The sequence below is a fragment of the Alexandromys fortis genome, unplaced genomic scaffold, assembly GCF_014885135.2.
Source record: "Alexandromys fortis isolate MF-2015 unplaced genomic scaffold, M_Fortis_MF-2015_v1.1 scaffold_235, whole genome shotgun sequence".
Classification (NCBI taxonomy): Eukaryota; Metazoa; Chordata; class Mammalia; order Rodentia; family Cricetidae; genus Alexandromys; species Alexandromys fortis.
The window spans coordinates 929,984-955,967 of record NW_026068114.1 but is presented as its reverse complement, the minus strand read 5'-3'; the positions used below and the strand labels follow the sequence as shown (position 1 = coordinate 955,967).

The following is a 25,984-nucleotide window of genomic DNA, read 5'->3' as shown; positions in this document are numbered from 1 at the left end:
CTCTCTCTCCCTCCCCGCCCCCTCTCTTTCTCTTCTGTTGCTCTTGTCCCCAGGGATCAATCTCTACCCCCCTCTCTGCCACTTTCTCTGCCCCTTCTCTGTCCTCTTCCAATAAACCTCCCAGCTGAGCCCTGTTGTAGAGTGACTCTCTCTTCACGGCATTTTTTAAATTAAACGTTCTTTCCCTGACCAGGAAAGGCTCTCCTGGTGCTTCCTCCGGCCTGCTGGAAGTCTGAGCATGCCAGGACCCTGGAACCTGGCCCACATACGACACCCTCACTTTTCCAACTAACAGATCACTGGGCCCCTCCATCTAACGCTGACATGACTGGTGAGTCCTCTCTCCTCCACCTCCGAGTGGAGGACTCATCACTCAAGTGTGGTTTCTCACTTTTTGGCGCCCTCAAGTCCTGGTATGAAGTAACAATGACTCCCTCGTTTGGAGCCCTTGGCCCCTGTTCTGTGTTTGATAAATCATTGAGCAGCCTGTATCTTCTCAAAAGCGACCCTCTTTGAATTCTTAAGGACTTAGAAACTCATCCACCTTCTCAGTCAGATCTGGCTCAAAGACCACTTAGATACTGCTTTCTGATCTGCTCTCTTCTGCCTGCAGCAAATCTGCTTTCCCATTCACCGGTGGCTCTGCCTTTTGTTCAATACTGGCAACTGGGTCTTTGGCAGGTCCACCAGCCTCTGACCATTTCCCTGGATGTGAGGCTTCCTTTCTCAAGCACAGTCCTCTCCTCGCCTTCTGGCTTTTCTCAAAGTCCTGGTACCAGGTGGCTGTGTCTCTCTCGGGTTCAGAGCCCTTGGCCCCTGTTGTGTGGTTTCACATGGGACAGCCTGTGCCTATTTAATCTGATCTTCTCTGAATTCCTGGGACCCTAGGAATTGCAGCCCTTTGGGTCTGACTTCTCTGCTCACTCATGAGAGCTGTGTCGTTGTCTACAGCTCCTCGCTCCCATTGGGATGTCTTTTGGAGACCCACCTACCACTCCTTTCAAATCAAATCTGGCCTCAGTATACCCTGGGTTAAGCAGTCAGGAAATCAAGAATTCTCCTCTTTCTTTCTTTTACTGTCTGCTCTCCCTCTCTAAATGTCCTGTTTGCTGTAACGTGTGGGTCAGATGGAGAAGTCAGATTCCTCTTGTTCAGCACACACTGAACCTTCCTTTCTTTTTATCTAAACAGCAACCATGTGGCTCTTCTCCTTCTTGGCTGGTGACCTCATCATGATGTCAGCAGCTATGTGGCTGGCAGCCATCTTTTACTAAGGTTAAAGAGTACACTTCTCAATCCTAAGGAGCTCTCTGTTCATTTTATCTCCTGCAGAGGAAGAAAGCAGCAACAAGCCTCCAATGTTTTGGATCGGTAACTTTGGTTTAGAACACCTAAGTACTTATGTCTTTGTCAACTGTTCGACACCAAGCTTCAAGAGAATTTAAATAAATAAAGAAGTTATAATCTAGCTCTGGCAGAGTACTAAACACTACTTTACCACTATAATACCGTAGCTACAAGATCGGGATTTTCAGTTCTCTTTGGTTGCTTTCTAATGTCCCTAAAACTTATCTCTTTGGTAAACTTAAAGTTCTTATGTGAATCCACCTGGAATATCATTTTGCCAGGTCCAAGTGGCACCTGATGGTTCCACAGAGCCCGGACAGTGAAATGAAACTGTCAGATACCTCAGGACATGACCAGCACCCCAGCTTTCTCAGGTCCTGCAAAGACTGCGGCCCCCACCCCTTGTCAGCATGAAGCAGTTTTGAGGAAAAGGTGTCCAATACCCTCCTCACCTGCTACATCTTTCTAACTCCTCGCCTTTTTATAATAAACAAAAGCAGGGATGTTAGGATTCAGGCATCTGGACTGGTCTGCCCTTGAGGTACATCCTCAACTGTAGCCAATAAGCACTTCCTGTGCACATTTGCTATAGTGACACACGCCTTTAATCCCAGCACTAGGGAGGCAGAGGCAGGTGGATCTCTGTGAGTTTGAGACCATCCAGATCTACAAGAGCTAGTTCCAGGACAGGCACCAAAGCTACAGAGAACCTCTGTTCTGAACCCCCCTATCTTTCCCTTTCTCCCCATCACCCCCTCTTTCTTTTCCACCGCTCTCATTCCCAGGAACCAGTCTCTTCCCCTCTCCCCTGCCCCTTCTCTCTCCTCTTCAACTAAACCTCCTATGTGAGCCTTGTTGCATGGTGTGACGTCTGTTTGCGGCGTTTTTAAATACATTACGATAGACAGTTCTTAAGAGATTAGATGCAAAGGACCATTCAAGAAACGCAATAAAAATGACACGGAGATCCCATCTCAACCCCATCAGGATGACAGTCGCCAAGAAAACAATTAGCAAGTGCTGGGGAGGATGTGGGTGAAGGGAACCCTCAGTCACACTGATGGGGTTGTGCTCAAGCCCGGCCACTGTGGAATTCAGCATGGAGATTCCTCAAAAAGAAGAGTGGAGATCGAGCTATATCATGCCTAGGTATTTTCACAAATGGCTCTAAGTCATGGTAACACAGAGACTGGGCATCAGCCTTTGCCACAGCACTCTTCGGGAGAGCAGCTTTGAAGAGCCAGCTAAGAAGAAAATGTGGCCGGGCGCTGGGGATGTGGTTTAGTCGGTATTTGCTGTACAAGTTTTAGGACATGAGTCGGAGCCCCAGACTCTATATGAAGAATTTGAGGGTGTGGTGTGTGTTTCTGATCTCAGTCCTGGAGAGACAGAAACAGACAGGGTTCTGGGACCTACTAGCCAAACAGCCCTGTCTACTCAGTGAGCTCGAAAGCCTTTGAGAGACTTGCATCAAAAAATAAGGTAGGTGGTATCTGAAGAATGACCCTCTAGATTGACCTCGGTCTCCCCAGGCACATGTGAACACACGCATACGTAAGTTCACACACACACACACACACACACACACACAAACCAAATTTAAGTGTGGCTCATAATCACACTGGAATCTTTCAGCCACAGAAAGGAATAAAGCTTTGTCATTTACAAGAAAATGGATTCAACTGGAAATTATCCTATTAAGTGATGTAAGTCAGGCTCAAGAAAAATAAATATTGAACTCACCCTCACTCACTGTTCTTAAACTTTATAAAGCCATAAAGTCACATACGTGCTCATGGCATAAAAGAAGAAGTGAAAGCATCTAGGAGAACAAAGGGGGCCAATGGGAGGGAGAGAGGAGAAAAGAGAGTATCGGGGGATGGGGAACGTTTCCACTACATTGTACACTTGCATGGATGTGACCTCACGTGACCCTACGTAATACAACTTTAAAATCCCCAAAAAGTGATATTCAAGCTGAGACTTGAAGAAGGAAAAGGATCTAGGCTGTAAATGCTATTTATGTTTGATCACAGGAATAGAAATAAACTCATAAATTGAAGTATATTTGAAAGGGCGAATCAACAACATTTGCTGAGGATTTAGACACAGGCAGGGGAAGAGAGAAATGAGCCAGAAAATGTCAATCTCAGGCTTCCAACTGAGAGAGCATGTTGTGAGAGGAATTGTAGAGGCACGCGCCCTAATTTTATTAAACATTTTATAGCATGACTTGCAGAGTCATATTTCCATTTTTTTTTAGAGGAAATCATATTACTAAAAACACGTCAGTGATGAAATCTACCTTCCTTCCTCACTGGAATCATATAACAATATGCTCAGAATGCGTAACCATGACACAAGACGAAAGGTAGGGGTTGTTCATGAATATTTGTTTTATGAAAAGGAAAAATGTGTGGATTTAATTATGTACTATTGCTTCTGGGTGGAGCTGGAAGGGGTGAAAGAAGTAGTAATGATTTAAGCTGGAGAAGGAATATCTCACAGGAAGCTTAGAGTGGATAATGGGCAGAACAGGGAGACAGTATGCGTGCTGGCTAGTTTTATGTCAACCTGACACGGGCTAGAGTTATCGAAAGGACGGAACCTCAATTGAGAAGATGACTCCTTAAGATCTGTCTGAAAGGCATTTTCTTAAGTAGTGATTGATGGGGGAGGGCCACTCCTGGGCTGCTAGTCCCGGATTCCTTAAGAAAGCAGGCTGAGCAAGCCATGTGGAGCAAGCCAGTAAACAGCACCTCTCTGTAGCCTCTGCATCAGCTCCTGCCTCCAGGTACCTGCCCTGCTTGAGTTCGTATCCTGGCTTCCTTTGATGATGAACAATGATGTGGAAGTGTAGGCCAAGTAAACCCTTTCCTCTCCATCCTGCCTTTTGGTCATGCTCTTTCCTTGTAGCAATAGAAACCCTAGGACAATCTGTGTTTCCCAAGTGAGCACCTCCCAATAGTTCACTGCTCTGTTATTCATTTCTTAACTTAATTTTCACAAAAACTCTGTAATTCTCACATTATTTCATCTTACACAAGACAAAATTCAAACTTTCAAAGCTAATTAAAAAGCTTAAGGTCAAGGTTAACAAGTGACAAAGTGGAGATTTTGAAATTCAAATTAGATTAAGCAGTACTACTAAAGTCGCCACCCTCCCGCAAAAGACTACGCAAAGACTTGGGGGACTTTTCTTTGTAAAGGGTGAGAATACAAATACTTTAGATGATTGTGTGCTTTTTGGTCCCTTGCTTAAGTGCTCAGTACTGCCATTGTGACATAACCAGCCAGAGGATGTAGTTATTGAATGGTGTGGCTGGAATTCTACTAAACTTTGTTTCAAAATGAGGCAGTATTGGCTGGCCTGCTGGCTCAGTGGGTAAAGCCTTTGCCACCAAGCCAAAGGACCGGACTCTCATCGCCAAAAACCAGAGCTGAAGGAAGGAACTGACTCCTAGAAGCTGTCCTCTGATCGCCACTCATGATTTTTGGTACAATGTACATGCTTGTTTACATGTTCACACACACACACACACACACACACACACACACACATGCTATGATGACTTTGGCTGTAAATCACTGATTTGCACAAAGGTTCCAGATCCCTGCTTATCTTTCCCTGTTTATGGAGCTACTAAATAGGAAATTGAATGATATAAATTTGGCTTTTTTTTATATTCTTTTTGTTTTCTGAGTGGTAGAACTGGGAAGAAAGAAAAAGCGAATGGGGGCAGGAGAATGTTTAGAAACTCTCTGAGGAAGATCCCACTTCCAAGTTTCTTCAAGCTGGCAAAAATTCAGTTTCTCATTGTTGTGTGACAAAAGCTACCTTTTCCTGAATAGTTAGCCCCTTTCATTTCCAACTAGCAATGGCATGTTGAATCCAAGGTGTGGATTTAATCTTAGACTTCATCTTCCTCTGGAGAACTATCTCTGCCTTTAAATGCTCCTTTGATGTAGTAGTCACTGTGATTTGAGTGGGGAATGGTCCCATAGGTTCTATCATTTGGGCACTAGGCCCCCATTGCTGTTGGTGACGTCAGGAAGTGCAGCCTTGTTGCAGGACATATGTCACTGGGGGCGGGCCTAGAGAGTTTAAAGGTTTGTGCCACTTCCAATCTGCTCTCTGCTTCTTGCTGGAGATTGAGGATGTAAGCCCTCAGTTTCTTGCTTTGGCAGCCATGCCTGCTTCCTAACATTGTCTCCAGCCTTGGTGGACTTTTATCTCTCTGGAGACATCAGCCAAAATGCCTTTTCTTCCCTAAGTTGCTCCTGATCATCGTTTGTTACCACAGCAACTGAAAAGTAACTAACACAGTTACACTCAAACAATCTAAACCAATCTCTGCATTTTATTTTTTATTATTTAAATTGTGTAGATATGTGTATGTTTGTGTAGAAGTATGTACACGCAAGTACACTTGTCCTTGGAGAACAAACATGTCCCATCACAGTGTAAAGCCAGGGTTATAGGTGACTGTTAGGCACTCAGATTGAATGCTAGGGTTTGAACTGCAGTCTCTTCAAGTACACACTCTTAACCACTGAGACATCTCTCCAGGCCTATAACCTCTGTATTTTAAAGTCATATGATCAATAATCTTTGTTTTAATTCTTCTCTCATACGATATATCCCAACCTCAGCCTCTCCTTCTTCCCCTTATCTCAGCCCCACCCCCAGATCCACTGTTCCTCTGTTGTTTCCCTACAGAAAAGAATAGGCCTCCCAAGGCTATCAACCAAACAAGGCATAATAAGATGCAATAAGACTAGGCACAACCCATTATATCCAGACTGGATAAAGCAACCCAGTAGGAGCAAAAGGGTCCCAAGAGCAGGCAAAAGAGTCAAATACACCCCACTTCCCACTGTTAGGAGTTTCACAAGCACCCCAAGTTAAACAACTACAGTATGTGTGTAGAGGGCCTAACGCAGACCCCTGCAGGCTCCATGATTGCTGTTTCAGTTCCTGTGAACCCCTGTGAACCCTGCTTAGCTGATTCTGTGGGCCATGTTCTCCTGGTACCCTTGACCTCTCTGGCACCTACAGTCCTTCCTCCCCTCCTTCCATAGGATTCCCCAAGCTCTGCTTAATGTTTGGCTGTGGGTCTCTGCATCTGCTCCAATCAGCTGCCAGAGGAAGCCTATTGGATGATGATTGGGCTAGGCACCAATGACCAATAATATTAATGACACCTGCAAATGCTCTTCTGCAGGATTTGGAGGTCATGGAGATGATCTCACAGTCTATAAGGCAAAAACTGGTATTGTGACTTTTCTCTTGGAAGGAGATTGGGATGAAATGCATTTGAGTTGAAGAATAACTCCAGTTTTTATGTCAACTTGATATAAATTAGAATCACCTGAAAGGCTTTTTTTTTTATCACCTTAATATATGTGGGAGGTTCCATCCCAATGGTGGGTATCACTTTTTGGCAGCAGTCAGAAAAAGGTGGGACAAAAGGAAGATCCTTTTCTCTTCTGATCACTTGGTCTCCTGCTTACCATTGAGTTTATTTTCCTTCCTTTCGTTTAACCAGTTTGTACAGCATGTATGAATTAATATAAATTATTTGCCTATTGATTTCTTGGGGGACTCCTAGTAGTGGGACCAGGACTTAACCTGGGTGCATGAACTGCCTTTTTGGAGCCCATTCCCTATGGTGGGGTATCTTGCTCAGTCTTGATAAAGGGAGGAAAGCCTTGTTCCTGCCTCAACTTAGTGTACCAGACTTTATTGACTTCCCAAGGGTGGCCTTACTCCCTCTGAAGAGTGGATGGGGACAAGTGGGGGGTGAAAGAAGGGGAACTGGGGCTAGTATGTAAAATTAAAAAATTCTTAAATAAATCTTTCTTTTAAAAATTCTTTACCTAGTAGAATTTAGATACTTATAGAAAATCCCCTCAAAAAAGCTAATAGACAGTGATAACATATACAAGAATAAATCCAGAGCTAGGGAATCCGGGAATGTGTTGGGAGATCTTACTGGTCAGAGGTTGTAGTCTATCTTGGCCTGACAGCTCTCTCCAAAGCTCAGCAACATGGTGGACTCCATCCCCAGCAAGACTTCCTGCCCTCTACCTGCCCTTGTCGGAAGAACTTCTCTGGGCGAAAAGGACTGAATCTGAAAGCTGTCTCTAAGATTGGATGCCTGGTTTATCTCTAGCATGACCCTTGGCACAGTTTCCTGCTAGAAGCCTTTCCCGCTGTGGCAGGGAACTAAGATTTGTACTAGGAGCTTTGCTATAGTATAGACCCTGCTGCCACATCAGAAGCCTTATGATAGGAGCGTGCCATTTAACGCAAATTAGGCTTCGTCCCCACGCTTCCCAATCCTATATATTCCCCGTATTCTGGAATAAAACTGAGCTGATTCACTGAAGTTTTACCCCAGAAGGCTACCTCTGTTGTGCTCACAGGCCTTTCAAGGATATCTGTCATCGCTTCTGCCCCTTTGTGCTCATGGACTGTTAAGAACATGGACCGGGAAAATAAAGAAGACCCCACGGGAAAGAGCCTGTTCTCAAGGTCAATCTGCAGTATCTAGGACTCCTCCAGTGTTTGCCACTACATCTTACTATTCTAAATCTTTGCTTCCAAGTTACAACTTGAATTGAGACAGAATTTACATAAATGGAGATCCAAACAACAATGGCTAAATTAAGCTTATATAATTTTCTGCCATCTTGAAGTGCAGGGGCCATTTTTCCTGGTCTTGGTGGTCTTCGTTTGTTTAACTGGCAAATTTTCTGGAAAATGTGTCTGTAGTCGATCAGTCTTTCCCTCCACGTTACATTGTGTTGTTTCACCCATAACTTGAATTTCTTAGACATGCGCTATACCATAGTCAAGGTATGCTAGAAAAAGAAGACCTTGTCCTAAGAAGATCTCATCTCCTACATCTTTTTGCTTATGACAGAAGCAACCAATGAGCATCTGTTGGCATCCATGGCTTATGACAGCTATGTGACCATTCTTCAGAATCCACTTCTCATGAGTGCGAAGGTCTGTGTCTGCTTGGTGGCCGGCTCGTGGCTCTGTGGCTGGGTGAATTCCGTGACTCACACAGCACTGGCAGCCACACTCACCCTGTGTGGACCCAACCAGATCAGCCACTTTCTCTGCGACATCCCGCTGCTCCTGAAGCTCTCCTGCTCAGACACCTCTGTCAATGAGTCTGTGCTCCACGTGGCCAGTGCCACCATTGGCCTGAGCCCCTGCCTGTTCACTGCAGGCTCCTACATATTCATCATCTCCGCCATCCTTAGGATTCCCTCTGCTCAGAGCCGAAGAAAGGCCTTCTCCACCTGTGCTTCCCACCTCACCGTGGTGGTGGTCTTTTATGGAACAGCCAACTTCAACTATGACAGACCCAGGGAAGGCTACTCCCTGGACATGGACATCTTAGTGTTTGTTCTCTTCTGTGTTGTGACCCCCATGTTGAACCCCATCATCTACAGCCTGCAAAACAAAGAGGTCATGGGTGCCCCAAGGAAGCTTACTAGAAAACATGTTTTTTCTGGTCACATAATACCGTTTTCTGAGAATATTGTTAGTTATGGGAGAAGATGAGCGATCCAGATGTAGTTTTACAGTGCTTTCTTCACTTAGGCCTTATTCACAGCTGTTCTGTCCCCTCCCCGGAGTCCCATTCTACACGCTGAACTCGTGTGCCCTGGGATCGCCAACGCAACAGTGTTTTGGAGTGCTTTCAACACGGGATCCCAAAGGCCCTTATCCATTAGTCATTACTTATGTTTCCCAAATCCTTCATCTCTGAGAAACTGCTAATCTATTTTATGTCGTTTTGAATTTGCCTATCCTGGGCATTTAATGTAAATGCAAATATATAATATATGGCATTTTCTGTCTGACTTTTTACCTGTGGCACTATGTGCTCAGTCTTTACCCATGTTGTAATGTGTATCAGAACTTCATTCCTTTTTAAGTCAAACCATAATCTATCATATAGCAATAGAACATTGTTCCATTAGTCAGTTAACTGGCATTTGAATTCTTCCCACTTGCTTCCTGTCATGAATAGCAATGTTCAGATTATTTCTGCTCAAGCTTGAGTGGGTTTGCTTTTGTACATAGGAAGGGGAGAGCCAGATCATGTGATAGCCTTGTACTCAATATTTCAAATGACTACCAAATTGCTTCCTAAATTCATTCTTTCTTTCTTTCTTTCTTTCTTTCTTTCTTTCTTTCTTTCTCTCTGTCTTTCTGTCTGCCTGTCTCTGTCTCTGTCTATCTCTCCCTCCCTTCCTTTGCATGTGAGCATATGTGAGTGTGTGTGTGTGTGTGTCTGTGAGTGTATGTGAGCGTGTGTGTGTGAAAGGTTACCATTGCCATTGTAGCAAGTAATGGTAGCTGCTTCCATTTGCCGTTATCAAGGTGTTTAGTGGGGGCCATTTTCGTGCTTCTCTTTCACATGTGAAAAAGCTCCGTATTCAAGACTTTGTGAGCTTTAGAGATTGTAATAATTATTATACTTTGAAAAAAATCCCTAAACAAGCACCTTAGTGAAGCCCATGTTTATTTTTGGTTCAAATTTGTGGGACACAGCCCATTAAGCCATGGAAGTTATAGCAACAGAAGCGTGGGGCAGCTAGTTATTTTGCAATAGTCTAGAAGCAGAGACTGATACTCAGTGTTGATATTTGGTTTCCTCTCTCCTTTTCCCTTTTTTGTTCAGTCTGGGTTCCCAGTTATTGGGCAGCAATTTCCTTTGAAATCAACCTCCACGTGGAGGGAAACTCATTAAAACAGGTTGTTCGAAAGGGAAGTGAAACATTCCGTTCTGCAAGAAGTTTCTTTAGTTCAGAAAATGATCAATGTAATAACTTCAGGATGTCCCTGAAACAGACCAGATTCACAAGGCCCCCCCCCTCTCTGAGAATACATAACCTGTAAAGACTTCTGAGAGTGTTTCCAGAGAGTCCCAGACAGAAGCAGACGTCAGCCAAGCTGCTTAGAAGAGGCTCAGATGACATGAGATGCCTGAAAAAGATGTCCTCTGTCCGGGTTTGCTTCCTATTGCTATGGTAAGTCACCACGATCAAATGCAACTTGGGGAGGAAGGAGTTTATTTGTCTTACATGTTCCAATCATAGTCTCCTATGAAGGGAAGTCAAGGCAGGAACTGAAGGAGAGACCATTAAAGACCACTGTTAACTAGCTTGCTTCTCATGGTTTGCTCCATTTGCTTTCTTATACAGCTCAGGACCACCCACCCATTCCTGGTAGGCTGGGCCCTCCCACACTAATCATTAATCGAGAAAATGTCCCACAGACATGCCTACAGGCCAGCTGATAGACGCATTTTCTTAGTCGGGGTTCCCTCTTCCCAGATGACTCTAGATTGTGCCAAGTTCATGCAAACAAAAACAAATAAACAACCCTATCCAGCACACTTCCTAGCCCGCTGATCTGCCTGTGTGTGATGCGGTGCTTTCTAATTTTCCAGCTTCCATGAGTTGTCACCCATGCCGGGTGGACTTCGGTGATGCAGCTGTCTTTGAATAGTTTCTGTTGTGGTAACTAGCTCCTCAGCCATATTGTTGTAAATAACCCTCCTGCCCCACCTAAAAACTTCATTGGTTCACCACATTAGACTTCTGTCTATTGTCAGGAACAGTGTCACACAAAGGGGTCCTTGGCATGGTGTGGCCCTCCATTAAGCCTCTCTGGAAACTGTCTCACACACAGGCTCAGAGGTGTGTCCCCTAGGTGAGTCCAAATCCAATCAAGTCGACAATGAAGATAGATTTGCACGAACATTCAGCTCTGGCTAATATTTTAATTCAAAAGTGCTACAATAAAGCATTGTAATGTTTTCAGACTCACAGCTCTCTCCCCATTTGTGTCCTATAGAGCCATTTGATGGCCGTGATTCCTTCCCTTTAAACTTCACAAGAGCAAACGGTGTCAATACCATTTTATGAACAATAAAAAGACAAAGAATTGGCATAAGGTATAAGGCGTTGCTGAGAAGGAACAGAAAGAAGCCTCCCACCCAAAATGTAGCCCTGCTAGGATTAACTAACAGCTAAGAAAGCAGCTATGCTGTTGGAACCATGGCTCATATACAGACCCAACTGACAGGGCTCATAGCAGGAAGTCTAGCTCTGAATCTCTTGGCCATGATTACTAGTCATTTGTACAGTGGAGAATCCAATCAAATAAGCCGACATGCTTGCATGGCCACTGGGAAGGAGGACAGACAGGTCTTCAGGCTTTAGCCAACACAAATCTAACAGTACATTTAGGACTGAAATTCACTAACAAGTGTCCCAAAAGAGATAGCTGTTCTCATTGCATGTTGGGAAAAGATTTTTTTTTCATGACCTTAATGAATGCACAAGAGAGTTAATTGTTCTTCATTGAGACAGCTTCTACTTAGGCTTTTGCCCTTGTATCTGTGTGCTAAGGTGTTCCAGACAGCTGCTGAGAGAGAGATCAGCTAGGCTACTCCCTCAAGGTCAGCGTATGAACCTTTATAAATTGCCATCCTAGAAAAGCGGAGAAATCGCAGGCTTTGACTCCTCTGCGAAGCAATGAGTGTGTAATAGGCAGACCACAAGGAAGACAGGTCGCCATGATGCAGGAAGGTCAGCAGCCACTTCTGCCAAAGTCCCATGTTGTGGAGGACACCGATGCTCGCTCACACTAAAGCCAGAGATGCAAGGCTTCCAACAGGTGTCCGTGGTAAGCAGTTTATTTATTAGCTATCACACATGTGAAAACTCTGCCCAACTTATGATATCAACCCTGAAAAATCAATTATGGAACATGGCACATATTCTTATCATCCTTTTCATGACATTTATGCAATAGCAATAGTCTTAATATCATTTTGATGTGCATCAGTTACTAAAGTAGCAATAAGAAAGCCAGAATTGAAACAGCATTCGTTGTTTATTTATTATCCTAAGGAATTCCTTAAGTGAGATAATCCGGTGGGAACTATGCTCACAGTTAACAACCCACTAGTCCTACTATGAATTTGACAAGCACAAATGTGGCTATAATTTTCAGGGGTAAAAAAAACCATAAGGTCACATCTCTCCTTTAATTCATTATGCTTTGACGGTAGGAGCCGACGGAAATTTGTTTAAATAAAATGTAATTGAGTTTGCATAACACTTGTAATCAGAAACCTTTTTATCCACTCAGCCAAGGGCTCTTATCTTGATTTCACAGCGCACTGATCCTTGGGAGATGTGCTGCGATCAGCTTGTTTGCTGTGTATAGCTCTGAAGTCTGCAAATTATTTCCTTGCCCTCCATCGCTTTAGGAAGAAATTTTGTAAACTGGTTTATTTTGCTTTTTCTCAATCACTTATCTTCTGGGGTGATTTGGTGATTGGGAAAGAGAGAAGAGTTGGTTTGGCTTGGGAAAAGGCTGTCACTGTGGCATGGTCACTGTGGGGGCCTTTGCTCGTAGAGAGTGAGCAGCAAGATCTCACAGGCCAAGCGGTCACAGCATCAAACTTACCTGCTCAAGAGCTGTGATCTTTTTCAAGTGTTTTCTGAACCAGAACTGCTGAATGGGGTTAACGGTTCTAGATCAACCCGGTTGTCTCCTTTCAACCTCTTTTTTTCCCTCATGGGTCTGGTGAAAGAGTTTAATTAACTAATTAATTAATTCTCTGTGTTTACATGCACACACACATTTCAATGTCTGTGTGGAAATCAGAGGACAATTTGGGGGATAGATTTTTCTCCTTTCACTGTTTGGATTCTGAGGGTCTTAACGTCAACCTGGATGGTTAATTAACAGCTTTTGCATCCTGGGCATCTTCAGGTAGGCGTGGAGATCGGGTACCGTCAGGAATATACGGCTCCATGATGGTCAAGGACCCGAGGGTGTCTCTCACAAAGGGGTCATTGGAAGTCACTTTTTCCATACTCTGGCATATGTATCCATGTAAAGGGACTCAAGTTTTTGTTATATATTTTCATTCATATGTCTTGTGTGTCTATGTGAGTATATGCCACACATGAGTAGATGCCCCAGTAGCCAGAAGTGGGTGTTGGGTCTCCTAGAGCCGGAGTTACAAGTAGCTGTGAGACATTCCACATGGATGTTGGGAACTCTGGTCCTCTACTAGAGCAGCAAGTGATCTTAACCACCAAGCCAGTCCTCCAGCCCACCCCCACATAAATCTGAATATTGGCTCTGTACTATCTAGGCTGTGAGCTGGTGTAGAAGTATAATTTCCCATACAGTCACCCTCTTCTCAATCCTGAGATTAACTACACTGGTTCTTTAACCAGTGGTCTTTGTTATGATTGGGATGGGGAATCAAGAAACCTATGCCTGGCAAACACTGCAAACTGTTGCCAAGGTAACCTGAATATAGGGACCACTGATAGAAAATACAACTGCTAATCATTCTATTTTTATAGTTATAATTCCAAGAAATATAAATTGACTCATTTACCAATAACTTTATTTGTGTTTGTTTTGTTGTTGTTTGGGGGAAGGATGCTGGTTTGATTGAGTTCTCAGAAAATTTGAAAAATTATAGGTTTTTCCTTATTTCCACTTTCCCATTTCCATTTCCCCTTCCTTCTCCTTCCCCTCTCTCCCTTCCTTCCTGCCTGCCTCATTCTCTTTCATCCTCCCATGTTCTTATTCCATGAAATGTCTTTAGTAGGACAGCATCCTTGGAAGATTATGACCTTCCAAGTCAGATGGACACTATGAAATTCCAGTTGCAGACCTTATGCAACTTTAAACGCGTATGTAAAGTTATGACAGACACTCAAGACAGACATTCAGCATGGTGTCTGGTACGGCATCAGTGTTCAGTACACAGTACTGCTGTGCTTCTATGCCGTTGTTGTTGTCAGTCACAGGACTTGCGGAGAAGACCGTGAGGGAAAGGATTGAGACTGTTTACACCAGTGTCTCGTTTGATCATTTGCACATGCATACTAATACAAGTGATGGGAAGAGCCCCACCAAAGAGGAGACATAGCACTGCTCACAGGTTTGAGTGGGTGGCAGTTGGTGAGGGTAATCACAAAGACTGCCTGGTGAACGGGTCATGGGCAACAGGATCCAAGTGGGAGACTAGCTACAGGTAGAGGCAGATAGAGAAGCAGTGCCCCAATTTTCAGTGGCTTCCACTGGAAATCATGAATTTTGCTAAGAGGCCAAAGCTGCACAGGTAAGAACAGGAAGGCCAGTTCATCATTGAACCATGAGCTATTTGAGATGGGAGAGACCTCCATCTGCTTCTCCTGATGAAAATGCTCTGAATTTGCATATGAAGTTTAATAGATGTTTGACTACATGACATTCTAATATTTCATCTGATCCAGCATGCTCATGTCATATGAAACTATACAAACAGTAACGTGAATCAAGGTGAAAGGAGTTTATAGCTAAAGAGAATAGATGAACTTGGCCAAACACCTAAAATCTTCTAGATTTTCTTTTAGAAAAACTTTTCTGAATAGTGTGTGTGTGTGTACATGCATGTGTGTGTGCGTGAGTATACGTGTGTGAAGTAGAAAAGCAATTCTCCAGGAGCCATGAAAATTAAATTTAAATTTATTGATTTGTATGACAGAATCAGATATGAATGAATATGCCATTTCCTTGTGTTCAAATAATTTAAACACCAAACAAATTCCCTTGGCTTATTTTATGCCAGGTCTGTTTCCTTCAGGACACAAACACCTAAGATTAGCTGACAAAGCATTTCTTGGGTGCAAGCGCTCTTGCCTACTTTGTGTCAGTTATATAGTCTAGATATTAATGCTTTGTCTGAAGTTCATTTGGTAGAGATTTTTCCTCATTAAGTATAGCCTTTTCTCAGAGAAAGGGATGGAGGGAGGAAGGGAGGGGGAGAGGGAGAGAGAGAGAGAGACAGAGAGAGACAGAGAGAGAGAGAGAGACAGAGAAGAGATAACTCTTTCCCTATAAATCCCAAACTGGCTTCAAACTCATGATCTCCCTGGTTCTGCCCAAGGGTGAGGACTGGAGATGCATACACTCTGACTGTCAGGATGGAAAGGCAGAAGATGTACAAACTAACTACAACACAAATAACAAAAACCCAGAGATAGATATCGAGGTTCAACCCCAAAACCAGAAAAGCAAAGTCTTACCTCTTCGAAGGTTGGACAAACAAACAAACAGCCTTTCCCTCTCTCTCATTTTATATTCCTTCTAGTGCTGGGATTAAGGGCACATGACTCCCTAGTACTGGGATTTAAGGTGTGAGCCACCATCACCTGGATTTGTTTCTGCATTGATCTTGTGTAGCCCAGGGTGGCCATGAGCTCACAGATATCCATCTGACTCTGTCTTCCAAATCCTGGGGTTAAAGGTGTGTGTCACCTTCACCTGACCTCTAGTGGCTTTAGCTTTGCCTCTGGTCTTCAGGCAAGATGTATTTATCAAAATACAAATAATATGCCACTACAACTAACAATGTTTTGCAAATGCCTGAGCCCATGGAATCACTATGCAAATCAAGAAACACAACTTTCCCGTCATTTCAGAAGCCCTTCTAGTGTGCCTTCTGTCTTTCAATCAGTGCCATCCAGAGAGGAAATGGTATGTCCACTAATCATCACAGAATAGTTTTGCCTATTTTGGACCAAAAAAAAAAGTATTTTAAAGAACACACAATCACTAAATACTTGTGTGATACTTCAGTTATTGCACAACAGACAATGGGAACTGACTTACTACCGACCACCCAAACACGGATCATTGAACACATTGAAAGATGTTCTTCTGCTGCTGTCTTTGAAGATGAGGAAGTGGACCCAATAAGTGTGCATGTAGGTGTCCTATTAACAACCTACTTACCATGGCATTTGTTCTGTCCCCTTCTGCTGAAGCATGTCAGCACCATAACCACTGGAACTGTTCTCTATAATGTTCTCATTTGTGTTCCTGTAGCCAAGAACACAGTAGAAAACACATATATGAATCCATGGCAATGATTCTAGGGGAAAAGGCATGAAGAATTGAGCTCATCATTCTGCGGGGGGGGGGGGCGGCTCATACTAGCCATTCTGTAGGAAAAGTCTCAATTGGTGGGCCTCTAAAGATCTCAAGGCGGGGACTTGATTTTGGACCTCTTTGTGGAACTTACGCCTTCATGTACAGCTGAACACAGCGAGGGCTGTTTCATTTACAAAGGGATTGATGGGTCCTGCCACTGGCCAGGGGGAAAGAGACAAATGCTGACAGGCTTGCTAAGTACCAGGAGAGATCATTCTCTGATGCCAACTGATAACGGTCATGCCATTTTTACTATGTTAAGTCTACTTACCTAAGAGCACGGGAGATCTTTCCATTTTCTGGTGTCTTCTTCAATTTCTTTCTTCAAAGACTTAAAGTTCTTGTCATACAGGTCTTCCACTTGTTTGATTAGAGTTACCCCAAGATATTTTATGTTATTTGTGACTATTGTGAAGAGTGATGTTTCTCTGATTTCTTTTTCAGCCCATTTATCATCTGTTTGTAGGAGGGCTACTGACTTTTTAAAGTTAGTCTTGTATCATGCCACATTACTGAAGGTGTTTATTAGCTGTAGGAATTCCCTGGTAGAATTTTTGGGATCGCTTATGTAAACTATCATATAATCAGCAAATAATGAGAGCTGACTTTTTCCTTTCCATTCTGTGTTCCCTTGGTCTCCTTTTGTTGTCTTATTGATGTAGCAAGAACTTCGAGTACTACATTGAGTAGATATAGAGTGGAGAGAGTGGATAGCTTTGTCTTGTTCTTGATTTTAGTGGAATCACTTTGATTTTCTCTCCATTTAGTTTGATGTTAGCTATTGACTTGCTGTATATTGCCTTTATTATGTTTATGTATGTTCCTTATATCCCTGATCTCTCCAAGATCTTCATCATGAAAGGGTGTTGGATTTTGTCAAATGCTTTTTCTGCATCTAATGAAATGATCATGTGGTTTTATTATTTCAGTTTGTTTATATGGTAGATTACATTGATAGATTTTCATATGTTGAACCATCCCTGAATCTCTGGGATGAAGTCAATTTTGAACATGGTGGATGATTTTTCTCATGTATTCTTAGATTCTGTTTGCAAGCATTTTATTGAGTATTTTTGTATCAATGTTCTTCAAAGATACTGGTCTGAAATTCTCTTTCTTAATTGTGTCTTTGTGTGGTTTGGGTATCAGGATAGCTGCAACCTCGTAAAAGGAGTTTGGCAATGTTCCTTCTGTTTCTATTGTGTGGAACAATTTGAGGAGTATTGGTATAATCTCTCATTTGAAATTCTGGTAGAATTCTGCACTGAAACCATCTGGCCCTGGGCTTTTTTTGTTTGGAAGACTTTTGATGACTGCTTCTATTTCTTTGCAGGTTATGGGTCTATTTAAATTGGTTATCTGGTCTTGATTTAATTTTGGTATGTGGTAACCAGAAAATTTTCCATTTCCTTTAAGTTTTCCAATTTTGTGAAGTACAGGTTTTTGAAGTATGACCTGATGATTCTCTGGATTTCCTTCAGAGCTGTTGTTATGTTCCTCTTTTTATTTCTTATTTTGTTAATTTGGATATTTTCTCTGTTGTGGCTAGTTTGGATGAAGGTTAGTCTATCTTATTGATTTTCTCAAAGAACAAAAAAAGGAACTTTCAGAGGCATCACCATTCCTGACTTCAAGCTATACTATGGAGCTATAGTAATGAAAACAGCTTGGTATTGGCATTAAAACAGACAGGTGGACCAATGGAATCTAATTGAAGACCCTGATATTAGCCCACACACCTATGAACACCTGATTTTTGACAAAGAAGTTAAAATTATACAATGGAAAAAAGAAAGCATCTTCACCAAATGGTGCTGGCATATCTGGATGTCAACATGTGGAAAACTGCAAATAGACCCATATCTATCACCATGCACAAAACTCAAGTCCAAATGGATCAAAGACCTCAACATAAATCCAGCCACACTGAACCTCATAGAAGAGAAAATGGGAAGTACACTTGAATACATTGGTACAAGAGAGCACTTCCTAAATATGACCTCAGTAGCACAGACACTGAGAACAACAATTAATAAATGGGAAATCCTGAAGCTGAGAAGCTTCTGCAAGGCAAAGGGCACAGTCAACAAGACAAAACGGCAGCCTACATAATAGGAAAAGATCTTTACCAACCCCATATCAGACAGAGAACTGATCTTCAAAAAATTGGTCATCAAAAAAAAAAAAACAAATAATCCAACAAAAACATGGAGTATAGGCATAGATATTCAGTACTGATATTTCCTCTTGATGGATTTTTTCCTGTGACTAATACGAAATGTACTTCTTTGTCTCTTTTGATTGAATTTTAGTTTGAAATCTATTTTGTTAGATATTAGGATAGCTATACCAGCTTTTTTTTTTATGTCCATTTGATTGAAAAGAATTTTCTCAACCCTTTACTCTGAGGTGATGTCTGTCTTTGAAGTTGAGGTATGTTTCTTGTATGTAGCAGAAGAATGGGTTCTGTTTTTGTATCCAATCTGTTAGCCTGTGTCTTTTTATAAGTGAGTTGAGTCCATTTATATTAATGGATATTAATGACCAGTGATTGTTCTCCTGTTAATTTCGTTTTCATTGTTGATGATGTTATTTTGTGTGTTTCCCCCTTCTTTGGGATTTGCTGCTGTAAAATCATCAATTGTCTTTGTTTTGTAGATGTAGCCAACTTCCTTGGGTTGGAGTTTTCCTTCTAGTACTTTGTGTAGGGCTGGGTTTGTGGCTAGGTATTGGTTAAATCTGGTTCTGTCATGGAATATCTTGTTTTGTCCTTCTATGGTGACTCACAGTTTTGCTGGGTATAATAGTCTGGGCCAGCATCTGTGGTCTCTTAATGTCTGCATAATGCTTGAGCAGGACCTTCTGGCTTTCATGGTTTCTCTTGAGGAGTCAGGTGTAATTCTGATAGGTCTCCCTTTATATGTTCCTTGGCCTTTTTCCTTTTCAGCTCTTAATATTCTTTCTTTATTCTGTATGTTTAGTGTTGATTATTATGTAGTGAGGGGACCTTTTTTTAATCCAGTCTACTTGGTGTTCTGTAAGCTTCTTGTATCTTCATAGGCATATCTTTCTTTAGGTTGGGAAAGTTTTCTTTTATGATTTTGTTAAATATATTTTCTGTGCTTTTGAGTTGAACTTCTTCTCCTTCTTCTATACCTATTATTCTTAGGTTTGGTCTTTTCATGGTGTCTCATATTTCCTGGATATTTTATGTTAAGTTTTTGTTAGATTTAATGTTTTCTTTGACAGATGAGTCTATTTCCTCTATTGTATCTTCAGCATTTGAGATTCTCTCTTCCATCTCTTGTATTCTGCTGTTTATGCTTGCATTTGTGGTTCCTGATAGTTTTCTCATAAGTTCCATTTCTATAATTCCCTCGACTTGTGTTTTCTTTATTGTCTTTATTTCAGTTTTCAAGTTTTGAATAGTTTTTTTTATTTCCATTGACCACTCTGGGCGCTGGCTATCCACCTGTGGTGCAATTTTTTTCTCACAGGTTCTTCACGTTTTCCTCCATATGTCTGGTCACTCTTACATGTTTTTCATGATTCACTGGTCAGCCCCACATTGTGGCACCATTTATTGGGGGCCACCCTCGACAAAAATACCTTCCTCTAGAGTAGAGGTGTGGAAATTTAGAAATAATAGTAAAGAATATGAAGATGTGAATGAAAATAATAAAATGCAGAAATATACAAGATAGTATTGGGAGGGAATTTTTCAGTAACTACCAAAAATTCCAGAATTGATTTCTTAAATGTCCTTTCTAGATTGTCAGTGTAAATGTATGGGATATAACTGATTTGTTTTATATGCAATATCGCCAAACTTATTTATTAGTTTTAGCCACCTGCTGCTGAATTGCTAGGGACTTTATATAAAATCAATAATCTGTGACTAGAGATAGTTTAATCTCATCCTTTCCATTTTGAAAAGAATGTACTCTTACTAGTTTATAGTTTTCGGTTGAGTTCAACACTTTAAATGAAGTCATATAAATGAAGTAATATAACACATAAGTAAGATGCTTGCTATTGCAAGCATGAGCGCCTGAGTTCAATCCTTACACCCAAGTAAAAAGTTGGGGATTGTTGGCGTACACTTGTAAGTCCAGTGCCGGGTGAGCAGACACAGAGCTCCTGAAGCTCACTGACGAGCCAGGCTAGTCTAATTAACCAATCCAAGGTCTCAGTGAGAGACCCTGCCTCAGAAACCAATGTGGGTAGCACTTAAGAAGCTACACCCAAGACTGACCTGTGACTTCCATGTGCATGTACAATTATGTGTACATGTTCCTACCCATGGACATGCTTTCTCTCTCTCTCTCTCTCTCTCTCTCTCTCTCTCTCTCTCTCTCTCTCTTTCTCTCTCGTAAAATTGAGGCAAACACCCTCCACTGCACTGACCTGATCTATAGATGACTGAATTCTTGTGATTGTCTTTATTTTTTTTAACAATGGAAATTCATGCCTTTTAGAGAAAAATTAGCTGTTTACAAAGAGGGACAATAATAAGGGAGGGACGGCACTGAGACAATGAGCAGACAGCATTGCAGTCACTGGGGTTAGTGCTGGCTTTCAGTGTGCTGCCATTTGTTCTCACCCCTCCCCCACCATGCCAGTTTGAGGGAGGCTTGGGGGCTAAGTTGGCTTGGCCTATTACAATGATCACTGCAAGGCTAACCCCACAGGCGACCACCATCCAGACGCCTTTATGAGCCCTTACTGGAAATGGCTCTGGCAGTGTCGAAACAGGCTTAATGGTGCCTTCAGAACATTTATTCTGTGTCCTTTCTTCTCTGTTTGCAGCAATGGCTCCATCTAAAATGAGCAATCATACCCATGTCACAGAATTCATCTTCTTGGGATTTTCCAACCACCCCAGCCTACAGGGTGTCTTCTTCCTGGTTTTCCTGGCCATTTACTTGACCACTCTTCTAGGAAACATGCTTATGATGACGGCCACCAGGGTCAGCCCTGCCCTCCACACCCCAATGTACTATTTCCTCAGCAATTTGAGCTTCTTAGACATCTGCTACACGACCACCACCATTCCGGCCATGCTGGTGAACTTCTTCAGGGAGAAGAAGACCATCTCCTACGAGGGCTGCCTCTCCCAGATCTTCTTCTTTGTGACATGCGCTGGCACGGAGGGTGTTCTTTTGGCTGCCATGGCTTATGACCGCTATGTGGCCATTTGCCGCCCTCTTCAGTATCCGGTTCTCATGAGTGCGAAGGTCTGTGTCTGCTTGGTGGCCGTCTCGTGGCTCTGTGGCGTGGTGAATTCCGTGACTCACACTGCACTGTCAGCCACACTCACTCTGTGTGGACCCAACCAGATCAGCCACTTTCTCTGTGACATCCCACTGCTCCTGAAGCTCTCCTGCTCAGACACCTCTGTCAATGAGTCTGTGCTCCACGTGGCCAGTGCCACCATTGGCCTGAGCCCCTGCCTGTTCACTGCAGGCTCCTACATATTCATCATCTCCGCCATCCTTAGGATTCCCTCTGCTCAGGGCCGGAGAAAGGCCTTCTCTACCTGTGCTTCCCACCTCACCGTGGTGGTGGTTTACTTTGGAACAGCCAACTTCAACTATGACAGACCCAGGTAAGGCTACTCCCTGGACATGGACATCTTAGTGTCTGTGCTCTTCTGTGTTGTGACCCCCATGTTGAACCCCATCATCTACAGCTTGAGAAACAAAGAGGTCAAGGGTGCTCTGAGGAAGCTTACTAAAACACATGGCTTCTCTAGTAAAATCAGCGACTAGATTACTTATCTGCCTTTTCTTTCTTTCCTCCTTTTTTTTGCCTAGTACATTAAAATAATTTTAGTTCTTTGATAATTTTGTACAATGTATTTTGATCATATTCAACCCCTCTTCCACCTCCTCCCAGTTACACCCCTTTGTGCTACCTACCCTATTTTCTGTTTTTTCTTTTCTTTTAAACATCCATCAAATTCAATTTGTGATACACATGTATTCTTGGGTGTGTGGCCTTCCCCTGGTGTGTGGTTGTCTTACCAAGGGTAGCACTCTTAAAGGAAAAACTGGGCTTTCTTTTCCTGGAAGTTATCAGTTGCCAGAAGATCCTTGGCTAGGGGAAGGACTGGATGTCTCTCCCCATTTCCATGCTGGGATTTGGGCTGTATTGGGCTTGCACAGATCTTGTGCATGCTATCCCAACCACTGTGAGTTCCTACAGCTTCCCAGCTATGTCTAAAGACATTATTTTCTGGCAGTCAACCACTGTGTCTGATTACTATGCTCTGTCTGCCTCCTCTTATGAGCGAGCCTGAATTTGGGAGGAGGAGATGTGAGACAGATGATGCAGATGTCCCGTTTTTGTTGAGCCTTCCAAAATCTGTGATTCTTTTCATCTTGATGAGTTATGGTTCTCTTCACTAATCAGTTTCTACTGAAAACAGTTTTCTCATGAAGACTGAGAGATATTTTAATCTATGACTATAATGGTGAGTAATGAAGTTTAATACCATATCCATGTATCAGACTACAAGTAGTAGGTTTCCCCCCTAGGGCCTATGGCTGACCTAGCCACAGGCCCAATAGTGATGCTGCAAATGGGTTTTAACCTGTGGGGTGGGACTTAAGTCCAATGAAAAACTGATTGGTTAACCCTATAATGTTTGTGCCACTATTGCACCAGTTGGTGTGTCTTTCCATGTGAGCTGCTTTCACAGCTTGCAGGGTTCACAGCTGGTAAATGTTGATGACTTTTCACCTGCAGTAGCATGCACAGCATCTTCTGGCAATACAAAAATCAGCCAGTAGGGATGAAACTCCCAGGTCAGTGCTAGCTATATTCTCGTCTATATTCTATGACTCAAGTCTGTGGTGTCTTCTACAAATGGTTCCTGTTCTCAAGCTCTGGAGGTGAACCAACAGCACTGGCAATCATCTGTAATGTTTGGAGATCTATGGGACATGACTGCCCAACAATTGCAAAAGAGATAACCCATTCCTGGTGCTGGGTTTTTATTTGTTAGCCTTTTACTGGCATGGCTTAGTTATACAAACTAATGTGTTTCATTATGAATTCTTATACATGAATGTAACATTCTTTGTTCCTTTACCTCCTCTATGATCTTGTCTTTCTTTTTTCTTTTTTGTTTCTTCGTGAGGCAGGGTTTTATATACCTTCAACTCACTATGTAGCCAAGTATAATCTTGAACTTCTGATCTTCCTACCTCCACCTCTGGAGTGCTGTTATTACAGACATGAATTATGACACCCAGTTTTTGCAGATATGAGGACTGAGCTCAGGACTTTATGCATGGTCGCAGGTCTCTACCAAGGAGCTACATCCCTAGTCTCTACAACCCTTCCTATCCCCCTTCTCCCTCTCATTCCTGTCTATCCCTCCCCAATATGAAAGAAAACATGTGATGGTTGTCATTATGAGTCTGTCTTATTTCTCTTATTATGATGGTCTCCTGTTCAATTCATTTGCCTGAAAACAGAGAATTTCATTATTCTTTATTTCTGACTAAAACTCCATTGTGTATACATGCCAAGTTTTCTTAACCATTCATCTGTTGCCCACCTAGGCTAATTCCACATTTTGTTCTTTATAAATAGTGTTATAATAAACATTGGTATACTTTAATAAGTATGAGTAATTGTGGCTCTATAGTCTGAAGTTACAAAACGTGATCATAGAAAAGCTCTGTTTTTAAGTTTCTGAGGAATCTTCATCTTGATTTCCACAGCTGATGCATTGATTAGCATGCCTAGTAATGGTTTATAAGGTTCCTCCCCATGGTCTTCCAGTATTTTATTTTATTTCTTGTTTATTTTTCTTGGTTCTAAGCCATTCTGAATGGTTATGATGGGATACCGTTATAACTTTCACTTGCAGTTCTATGATGGCTAAATACATAATTTTTTTTTGGAAGAGATTCGCTTTATTCCTCTGACGCATAGCAACGTACTGTACTTCGCCTGACTCCATTTCTTGCAGAGGCCACCTCCAGTCTGCCCACTTCAGCCAAAGCAGGGGGCAGAATGTTTGCAGGGGAACGTTTTTCTAAGACATTTTCACGGAGATGTGGGGTCAAGGGGCAACATTTCAACCAAGAACGGGAATCCAAGCCTTAGAAGAAAGGCAGGCACCAGCCCCTCGGCTGAGGGGAAGGCTGGGGCAGAGAGGGAGAGCTGAAGAGCAGACTGCAGAACCACGGCAGAGAAGTAGGAACGCGAGAGCAGAGAAGAAGGAAGACGGCAAGACCGAGTCATGAAGGACCCTTTCTTCCAGGTTCTGTGTACAAACTTCTGGCAGCCACCTCTGTTTTAGTTCCAAGGTCTGGCTTTGCTCCAGGCTACCAGAGGCCACACCAGGCAAAGACCTGGGAGAGGTGTGGTACAGACCTAGAGTAGGCACAGCAGCCTTGAGGCTGAAGGGCAGATTATAGCAGAGACTGCACTGCCTGCACACTCACGGACAGCAGTTAAATCACTGTCCCTTTGCAGCTCTGTTCCCATTCTCTTCAAGGCAGAGGACAGGGTAGCAGGAAGGAGAGAAGCTGTGCAGCCCCTGCCACGCCAGACCCACTTGGACTGAAGGAAGGAGTCCTCCCTTTGCTGGACATAAGGGATGGTGGGATGAGGGCCCTTGGGGCACAGGGAGGGAAACACTCAGCACATTCTTTCTCCTGCTTTGATCTGAAGTACAGCCATAGAAAAGGGCCAGGAGAGAATGTGGGGGTGGGAGAACCAGTGTAGTAGGAAGAGGGTTTTTCCCCTGCCTCATTCAAATCTGCCCTTGAGTGGGAAGGAAGTGGGGGACAAATGACCCTAGAAAGGACAGAGATGCAAGGGTCCATTGTGATTCTCCAACATGACCCTAAGAGCATCTGTTGGGGGCCTGGATAAGAAGTCATAGCAGATGTGGGGTTTTGAGGCTCAAGGAACTGGGCATGAAACATCTTCATCGAAGGAGGGACCACTTGATCTGTTCTTTTGCTGACTGTAGCACCTGAGACACGGTCTGCTCTGTAAGGGGGACGTCCTCACCCCGCAAAGCCACGCGGTGCACCACTTGCTGGGGGTCGCTCTCTAGGATCACCCCTCCTTCTACAATTTCATCCACAGCCAAGAAGAGCCCCTCCATGTTCTCCAGCAGAGCTCTCTTTTCTACATTCTTCCTCAGCATCTGGCTCAAGGAGTCAAACAGGCAATTCAGAACAGCCATAAGCATCAACTCATTTTCATAGGAGCTGCCAATCACATAGTAATAGAGATTGATGCTACTTTTATAGACCACTGTCAGCCCTTCCAACAGAGCAATTTCACTATCTGTCCGATGGGTCTTGTTGAAAATGTTCTTCTCAAAGGCTTTTTGCTCCTTGACACTGGGATAGGTGTCGTCATAGTACTTAGCAAAGAGTCGATCTCCATCATTGTCCAGAATCAGGACGGCCTTGACAGTGTACAGGGAGGGCTCCAAAATCAGTGCCTCCATCTTGACCGCAGCTGCTGCCGACCACATAATTTTTTTTGATTGACCACTTGTACTTCTTTATTTGAAAAGGTATGTTCAGTTCATTTGCCTATTATTAATTGATTTATTTG

General features: G+C 42.9%; 3 protein-coding genes across 3 annotated transcripts in view; 2 read left to right on the top strand and 1 right to left on the bottom strand.

Moving 5' to 3' along the window:
* The window catches only part of LOC126490116 (olfactory receptor 1052-like), a 136,897-nt gene extending 127,968 nt beyond the window's left edge, over nucleotides 1-8,929 (top strand). The window contains 1 exon segment of the mRNA XM_050124812.1: nucleotides 8,219-8,929. Coding sequence (XP_049980769.1) covers nucleotides 8,219-8,929 — 711 coding nt within the window.
* Nucleotides 8,930-21,201: 12,272 nt separating this feature from the next.
* On the top strand, nucleotides 21,202-22,161 carry LOC126490115 (olfactory receptor 5V1-like). Its single transcript, XM_050124811.1, is given in 1 exon segment — nucleotides 21,202-22,161. A coding segment is annotated over 1 exon segment (960 nt).
* Nucleotides 22,162-24,429: 2,268 nt separating this feature from the next.
* LOC126490123 (coatomer subunit zeta-1-like) lies at nucleotides 24,430-25,896 on the bottom strand. The gene has a single exon (XM_050124820.1). The coding sequence runs from the start codon at nucleotides 25,872-25,874 to the stop codon at nucleotides 25,341-25,343; it is 534 nt and encodes a 177-aa protein (XP_049980777.1). The 5' UTR covers nucleotides 25,875-25,896; the 3' UTR covers nucleotides 24,430-25,340.
* Between the last annotated feature and the right edge of the window lie 88 nt (nucleotides 25,897-25,984).

Bases quoted from the DNA above. Each gene is read 5' to 3' on its own strand.
- LOC126490123 (XM_050124820.1), bottom strand. From the start codon at position 25,874: ATGGAGGCACTGATTTTGGAGCCCTCCCTGTACACTGTCAAGGCCGTC.